General features: G+C 44.3%; 1 protein-coding gene across 1 annotated transcript in view; it reads right to left on the bottom strand.

Annotated features, from left to right (window-relative positions):
* Positions 1-4,273: 4,273 nt before the first annotated feature.
* LOC103607583 (dynein heavy chain 9, axonemal-like) overlaps positions 4,274-9,116 on the bottom strand; it is a gene marked incomplete at both ends in the record, with an annotated part of 88,996 nt that continues 84,153 nt past the window's right edge. Inside the window, one exon of the mRNA XM_008592073.1 lies at positions 4,274-4,456. Coding sequence (XP_008590295.1) covers positions 4,274-4,456 — 183 coding nt within the window. The remainder of the gene's footprint in view (positions 4,457-9,116) is intronic.

Below are 9,116 nucleotides of genomic sequence, written 5' to 3'. Positions count from 1 at the left end.
TAATCAACTACATTGTATATTGACAAAATAAAAATAATTAAAAAAATAAAATAAAAATAAATAAAGTGTTGCCAGATTAGGCAGACAGGAAGATTCTGTGGCCAAAGTCTGGGTATGCGGGCCCTCCCTCAAGACCCAAGCTATACTATGGAGTTAAGAGTCAACCAAAAGAAACCTCAAAGAAAATGCTGGACCCTTCTCTTAAAAAAATATTTTTCAGTACATGTGATGTGTTTCCTTGGTTCCAGCACTGTAAGGGGAATTTTGGAAGAACTACAGCCTGGGGACATCTTTTTGTTGATATGAGGGCTATTTGGTAATGACCGTAATCATTTTATCCATCTCCATAAATAAATGCTCTCATAATTTTTCCTTGAAAAAATACAGAGCAAAAACCTTTTTTTTCCTGTAGACCTTTATTCCTTTGAGTCAGGGAGCTTGTTAAAAGCTCAGATTCATAGGCTGCAGTCCAACCCCAAGAACTCAAACCTCTGGGGGTGAGGCCAGGAATCCCCATTTGAAAAGGGCACCTTTAGTGCTTCTAAAGCAGGTGATGCTCTGGGCTCAGAGTCATGCAGCTGGCGTTCAGTCCACAGAGGGCCAGGGGACAGGGTGGCAACACCCAGGTCCTCCTTTATTGAAGGGCTCCATGCTGCACTCTGTCCTGAGGGTCACTTCTTCTCTGCTCTTTCTTTCCCTAAGAAAACATTCTGTGCAACTAGCTTTCATTTGTATAAGACATGGGGAGGTGAGCAGATGGGAAATGGAAATGGTAAGGGTTCCATTACCTCCAGTCTGGCTTCCAGACTGAGATTGACGGCAGCCTGTCCATCCAGGTATTCTGGTAGAGAACTGGATGGCCAGAGGCATATGGGCCAGGACAGCTGCCTGGTTGGTAGTGATTAAGGGGCCAAAGCAAGACAGTCCTTCCATACCCGAGTGATTAAGTCAACACGCAGTGCATCAGAGAGAGGAGCCAGACAGGGCCCCAAGTCAGCAAGCCAGACTTAAGTTGGAGCATCTTCACATATTTAGAAACAAATTTTGTTAATCAGGAGGGATAATCAGGCACCGAAGCACAGGAAAGAAGTCTGATGCCATTAAACGTTTGAATAATAAAAAATAGTTTCCAGCCCCACCCAGATTCTAGGTTATGTCTCCATCTATGATATGTACTACCGAAATGAAATATACTGCAAGCCACAAATGTGAGCCACATAGGTAAGCTTAAGTTTTCTGGTATCCATATTTTAAGAAGTAAAAAGAAGCAGGTGAACTTCATTTATTGAACTCAATATATCTAAAATATCAAATATTATTTCAATATATAATCAATATAAAGATTTCCAATGCATATTTTACCTTTTTTGTCTTATATCTTTGAAATCTGGTGTGTATTTTACATTTATAGCCCATCCTAATCTGGACTAGCAACATTTCAAGTGCTCAGTGGTCATCTATCATTAGTGGCTACTGTGTTGGACATACAAGTCTAAGAATCTGGCTTCTTGTGTAGTTTTTCTACATAGGCAGAGAATTTTCTGGGAAGTCTGCTATGAGTATATAGCACTTTGAAAGTTATACCTAGTTGTTATTGTAAAAGAATAAATTGTCCTTGGTAGAGGGGGTTGTTGTATGTCAGCACCATGTTCAATCAGGTCTGGGATACTCACAGGACCTGGTTGCTCATCTTGTAAGACTGAGAGCTGGAAGTCGGACTGTGGTGGATTCTCAATGGAATTCCTCTCTGTGGGAACATCTGTGGCCAGCTGGCCTTCCTCAGGGGACTGTCCTGCCCTCTCCTACCACTTCTGTCTGCTTTGAGCTCCCAAGTCCTCAAGGCCTTACAGTGCTGTGTGCTCTCAATTCAGCTCATACTTTTGGGTAGACGTTATAGCCTCACATCCAGCCAATTATGAATTACTGTGAGTAAAAATGTCTTCATCATAAATGCTAAGAGTATTGACTAAGTGACTTAAAGAGTTAGACATTTCTAACTTTGGTGCCTGGTCATTTGCGTTTACTTGTTTGAAGTGTGGGGTAACATGAATTACTCCATGTCCCCTTACGTCAACCTAAAACAGTCCCAGAACTTTAAAGTGACTGTTAAGGAGAATGAAAGGAAAGGAAAAGAAGGAAAAAATCAAGCAGATTTTTTTTCTTTCTTGGCAGAGGGCAGGGAGGAAAGATAAAATTCTGCTTGAGTTTTCCCTCTTTTTTCATGCTGTGACCCTCTCCTGTCCAAGTCACCCCTCTGCTGTCTTCTCTCCTGCTCTCATTTCTTGCAGCTCAGCTGTGTCTCTTCCCTGGACTTAGAAACTCTCCCATCCCTGAACTCTGCTGCCATCCCCTTTGCCTCTTCATTTTGCCACGAATACCATTGTCCAACTTTTCCTTCTGCCTCTTTGCCTTTGTGCTGTTCTGCACAAACTTGACTCATCTAAGAATTACCTGGATGCTGGTTAAAAAAATGGATTTCCAGGCCCCAGCCCCAGAGGTTGGTAGGACTGGAGGTGGAGACAGAATATGTATAGTGATAAAACCTACAGTGGGTCTGCTGACCAGGCCAGTGTGGGGGACTGTCCTAATGAGACTGGGTTTTCATGACAGCGTTTTTGAGTAGAGATTGCTCTGTCTGTGCTTCAGTTCACAGAGGGACTACGGGAAAAAGGACCCAACTGCTTCTAGATCATTGTTCCATCATTTTTTTTTTTTTTTTGTCCTTTTTGAGACCAGCCGCACCGCGCTCAGCCAGTGAGTGCACCGTCATCCCTATACAGGATCCGAACCCGCGGCCGGAGCGCTGCTGCGCTGCTGCGCTCCCAGCACCGCACTCTGCGAGTGCGCCATGGGCTCGGCCCGTTCCATCATTTTTTTGGAAGTTCACCATGTCACTACTGCTCACCTGAGTGGACCCTTTGCTCCAGCTGAAGCAGGTTAACTCTGCTCTGTCCCTCCAGAAGCCCTTTCCACTTGCCACCTGTCATAATCCTACCCTTCCTCCAAAGCCCTCTCAATGACACTTCTCTGCGGCCTTTCCTTATCTCACATACTTGTTTCTTCTTCTCCTGCATCTCTCCATGTGGCAATTAATTAATTCCACCTTGTATGATCATCCATTTGTGTATTTGTTTCTCCCACAAGACTGTCCTCCAGGCAGGGAAAGCTCCCCTTCCAGTCTCCTTTGCATCCTCCAGCGTGGGAAGTGCTGAGACTTGCTCAGAGAGCTCATCAATCAACATTGCTTGTCTTAGGCTGAAAGAAAAGAGAAACTCCCTCCCCCACCCCTTCGTCTGCCCAGGCACGCTCTGTGATTCATGACACAAAACTGCAGCGAAGGCGCTTGGAAGAAAAATGAGTGGATGAATCAGAAGTCAAATGGGTAAATACCCTGCACCACACCGCACAGAGTCAATCAGCAGGGATTGCAGCAGAGCCTCGAGATGACTGCTAGCATGGATCTGCATACTGCAGTGACAGAGCTGCGTGATGTGACAGGCAAAGACCCTATTCACATCTGAGGTGGCTCTGTGGAATTTTGTGTTTCATTTGATCACACGTTGGTACAAAATTCGGAACCATTACCAAACACCATCAGTCTTCAGCATTGCCTCCTGATTCTCCATTGTTCTTATTTCCCTCCACCCATATTGGGAGCAGAAAGGAAATTAAGAGATTTTTCAAAACCTCACTAACATAGATTTTGGAGTCTGTTTCATAGTGTCTATGTGACTGCATGTGAAAAAACTCACACACGTGAGCTTTTCTTGCACACCATGGTTGTTCAGCCCCAAGAGTCAGCATGAAGGCACCAGCACGTTCCACACCTGGACTTTCAGGGCTTGTCTGAACTTTCGCTGTCAGCTCCAGAACTAAGTTCTCACTTTCCTTCTCTGTGGGATTACAATTCTTTTAATAAACAGGCAGCCAGATCTCCCCGTTACCTGTCATCCAGGGGAACGGTAATAACAGTCTCTACTCTAGGTACTTTACATCATGTCACGGTGAAAAAAAGTAAGCTTGTTTAGGTAATTGGTAGTAGAAATCGTAGACTCTTTCCTTGCTCAGGAGAAATGTCAGAGCTTGTGCAGTATCTTGGTTCTTTCAGACAACTCATGGCCAGACAGACTTTGGTTTCTGGGAGTAACACCTTTTTGGGCATTTAGATTGCTGCAAGACAACTGCCCTCCAGCTCCCTGGTGTTCCTCTTTCCTCATGGGGGTCCAGCCATGTCCTCTGGCACTACCCCCCCCAACCCCAAGACCTCACTCACCTTTAGGCCAAGGCCCAGCTCCCTCAGTGAGCGCTGGATCTCTCTGGTGAGGATGTTCATGCGTTCACACTCCTGGAAGGCAACAACAACGTAGGGGGTACGCTCCTCCACTTTGGCCATCAGCTCGGGGATGTTAAACTCATCTGTCATCCGCTCTAGTATTTCTTCCAGAAGAGCTTTGACCTGCCCCACAGCAGAAAACCCAGGGTGAAGAAGGGCCCCTAATTCTCCAGAAGTTCTCCATCCTCCTGCAATATGGCACTAGAGATGCCAGTCACCCATCGCTTGCTGCCACTCCACACATACCACCTGGCCACACTCTTGACTGCTTGCTCAGGTCCTCTAGGTCAGGGCTTGAGGACTGAGCACAGGAGGACCTCTCCATAGGCAGGCCAGCACCCTGTGACTTATGTGACCAGCTTAAAAAGATGAGCACAGATACCTAAGAATTGGGGGTTGAAAAACTCCAGGGCTGACCTAGTTAGCTATGGGAATCAAACTAGAAAGCCCTAAGATAGACTTGGGCCTAAGTGGCCCAGAAGTGAAGCTGGAGTAAAGAGTAGCAGTGATGCACACACACACACAGACACCCACAGACACACACGCACACATACAGGCCCACATACACAGACATAGACACACAGAGACACAGACACACACACACAGACACCCACAGACACACACGCACACATACAGACACACATACACAGACACACAGAGACACACACATGCATACATGCAGATATAGACACACACACAGACACACATACACAGACATAGACACACAGAGACACAGACACACACACAGACACACACACACAGACACAGACACACATACACAGACATAGACACACACACACAGACACACATGTGCATACATGCAGACACACACACAGAAACACATACATACACAGACACCCCCCACACAGACACCCACAGACACACACGCACAAATACAGACACACATACACAGACAGACACACAGAGACACACATATGCATACATGCAGATATAGACACACACACACACATACACAGACAAAGACACACAGAGACACAGACACACACAGACACAGACACAGACACACATACACAGACACAGACACACAGAGACACAGACACACACACAGACACACAGACACACAGAGACACACATAGACACAGACACACATAGACATAGACACACACACAGACACACATGTGCATACATGCAGACACACACACAGACACACATACATACACAGACATCCCCACACAGACACCCACAGACACACACGCACACATACAGACACACATACACAGACACACAGAGACATACATATGCATACATGCAGATATAGACACACACACAGACACACATACACAGACATAGACACACAGAGACACAGACACACACACAGATACACATACACAGACATAGACACACACACCCAGACACACATGTGCATACATGCAGACACACACAGACACACATACATACATAGACACACATGTGCATACATGCAGACACACACACACAGACACACATACATACACAGACACCCACACATACAGACACACATACACAGACATAGACACACAGAGACACAGACACACACACAGACACACATACACAGACATAGACACACAGAGACACAGACACACACACAGACACACATACACAGACATAGACACACAGAGACACAGACACACACACAGACACACATACACAGACATAGACACACAGAGACACAGACACACACACAGACACACAGAGACACACACAGACACAGACACACATACACAGACATAGACACACACACAGACACACATGTGCATACATGCAGACACACACAGACACACATATATACACAGACACCCACACACACAGACACCCACAGACACACACGCACACATACAGACACACATACACAGACAGACACACAGAGCCACACATATGCATACATGCAGATATAGACACACACACAGACACACATACACAGACATAGACACACAGAGACACAGACACACACACAGACACACACATACACAGACATAGACACACAGAGACACAGACACACACACAGACACACGTACACAGACATAGACACACACACAGACACACATATGCATACATGCAGACACACACACAGACACACATACATACACAGACACACACGATCAATTCTGGGTTTCCATGAGGCGATTCTGTGGTTTCTATCCTTGAGTTCTGGAGGAAGCACTCCCATCTATTATGTAAACGTCCTCTTCCACCCCACGATTCCTTTTCCCACACAAACTGCTGGCTAATTAGACCAGGGGAGCTGGAACAACCAGTCTCTCTCCCGGAAAACTGGAATTGAGGTGCAGAGATTCTGGGTTATTTCGGGGCAAGCACTGGAGGCCGAGTCTACTATTTTGGAGTAAGTGAGTAAGCCCAGGAGGTCGGTCAGCAGAGAGAGAAAAGTGAAACAGGGGCAGACAAAATAGACCACACGGTCTGCAGAGAGGGAGGGAGGGAGGGAGGGAGTACCAAGCACCTGCCAGCCCTTCCTAGAGTCATAAGCTTTTGTCTGTTCATCATCTTTCTTTTTCTTCTAGGAACAGATCCATATCTCCTTTGTGAAGTCACGTCTTCCCCACTGTTTTGGGGGACAGTCACTGGGCCCAGCCTCCCCTGACCCAGGCTGGGCAAACTAGATTATCTTTCCCAGAGCACAAACATTTGAATATTAAGCCTGGGCTCTAATGAGCCACTGGCAGGTGGGGGTGCCTTGAAAGGATCATCTACTCTTCTTTCTCCCTGGGACCTGAGAGCCACTGTGGTTTTTGTCCTTTCTTAGGTAGATTCCTTTGATACAGTGAGCTATTTCTTGCCTAGTCCAACTAAATTGGTGTCTGTTGCTTGCCACCAAAGAGCCCTGACTGAGTCAACAAAGTTCTGCTATGCACTGTCCTTTCTCATGGAAGCAAGCCACTCAGGCCTCAGCGTTCACGTCTGTAAAACTTTCCGAGAGCATCTTTCTCTTCCTGCCCTCTCTCCCCCACTCCCACGGTTGATGCAAAGATCAAATCAAATGAGCTGATGAATGTGGCGGCATCTATGTGCAAAGGATGATTAATACTCACTTTACTTTGTATTGTTAACACACAGTACATTCCCCAGGAAAAGAGCTGATGTTAGAAAAAAGAAAGTAAAAACCTATCACCCTGTCACAGATGGGTCTCTGGTGCTATCATAGCAAAAACCGGAATGGAATTTTAATGGTACCTGAAAGATGCAGCTAGGGTGAAGAAAAATGGCTAAAATTATATCACATTTCTATCTCTGGAGTGAAATTTAAAGAAACAGCCCTATATCAGTGAGCTGTCATTTGGACAGTATTCACAAAGAGTCGAAAAGATATTCTGGAGGTTTTGTACCAAAATATGTTGTATGTGGGGACACAGAGTTTTATTCTGTCTCCGATGAGGCCATGAAGAGTTTGGAGGCCCGAGGAGGGAGAGCTCTGACAGGAGGGGAGCAGGTTCACACACATGCACAGCACCCTCTTCTGTGCAGGGAACCCAGAGTTCCCTTCAGACAGGAGGAGGGGGTTCCAAGGGATGTGGTTCACTTTATTTCCAAAAGCAAACATCTCTGCTTTTTTTCTTTTTGGAAAATCAGACAGGAGGAGGGGGTTCCAAGGGATGTGGTTCACTTTATTTCCAAAAGCAAACATCTCCGCTTTTTTTCTTTTTGGAAAAGTAATAAATGCTTACCAGAAAAATCTAAACATCACAGATACATATGGTATTAGAAGCAAAATCCTCNTGCTTTTTTTCTTTTTGGAAAAAAATGCTTACCAGAAAAATCTAAACATCACAGATACATATGGTATTAGAAGCAAAATCCTCCCGCAATCTTGACTCTTCCCCCAAAGGGGAAAAAACACTGTTAAACTGTTTATTATTATTATTATTATTTTATTTATATTCCTGCAGATGTCCTTCAGTACATATAACTCTATCCCTCTATCATCCATCCATATATCTGCCATGTCTATCACGCTTGCCTGTGTTCTCTCTCTCTCTCTCTATCACTAACAGAATCATACTGCACACGGCTTTTCCAGCTTGCTTTTTTTTCACCTTATCATACATCTTGAACACATTCCCTTGTTACTACATATGGATTTGCTCTATTCTTTCTAAAAGTATATATTATTTCACTGTTTGGGCATACCACAATTTATGTAGTCATTCCCTTGTTGATAGGAGTTTGGTCTGTTTATCATTTCTACTGCTATAAACAATCCTGCAATGAATAAATATATATATATAAAAATCTGTGAACTCTTGAATACTTCCACTGGCTGATTTCCTAGAAATAGAATTATGAGTAAAAAAGATGAACATTTTTAACTTTAGTAGCTATTGTCCAATTGTTCTGTAATTAAAGCTTCCACCAAAAGAGATGAGAGAGCCTATTTTCTTATGCCCTCACCACTGGATACTATCACATTTTAAAAACTTTACCATTAGGTGAACAATGATATATCACTTAACTTCATGTAGTTATGGATGACACTGAGAATATTTTAGTATTTTATTGGCCATTTGCATTTATTATGTGAATTTCTTTTTTTTCTCTTCATCCCCCTCCTCTTTTCTCTTCTCCCCTTCTTTTTCCATATATAAGAACTTTGTATACTAGCAAAATCTGCTATAGTGGATTGAATTATGACCCCCAAAACTCCCTGAAGCTTGAGTTGTGTCCCTTAAGTTTTATGTATTAGGAACTTAGCCCTCATTGTGACTGTTAAGAGAGTGGGAAATCCTATTATGGTCATTGAAAGGTGGAGCCTTGAAGAGGTGATTGGATT

The sequence above is a fragment of the Galeopterus variegatus genome, unplaced genomic scaffold, assembly GCF_000696425.1.
Source record: "Galeopterus variegatus unplaced genomic scaffold, G_variegatus-3.0.2 Scaffold7560, whole genome shotgun sequence".
NCBI classification, from domain to species: Eukaryota; Metazoa; Chordata; class Mammalia; order Dermoptera; family Cynocephalidae; genus Galeopterus; species Galeopterus variegatus.
Note: the sequence above shows the minus strand (reverse complement) of the source record. Positions and strands in the feature narration are given on the sequence as shown.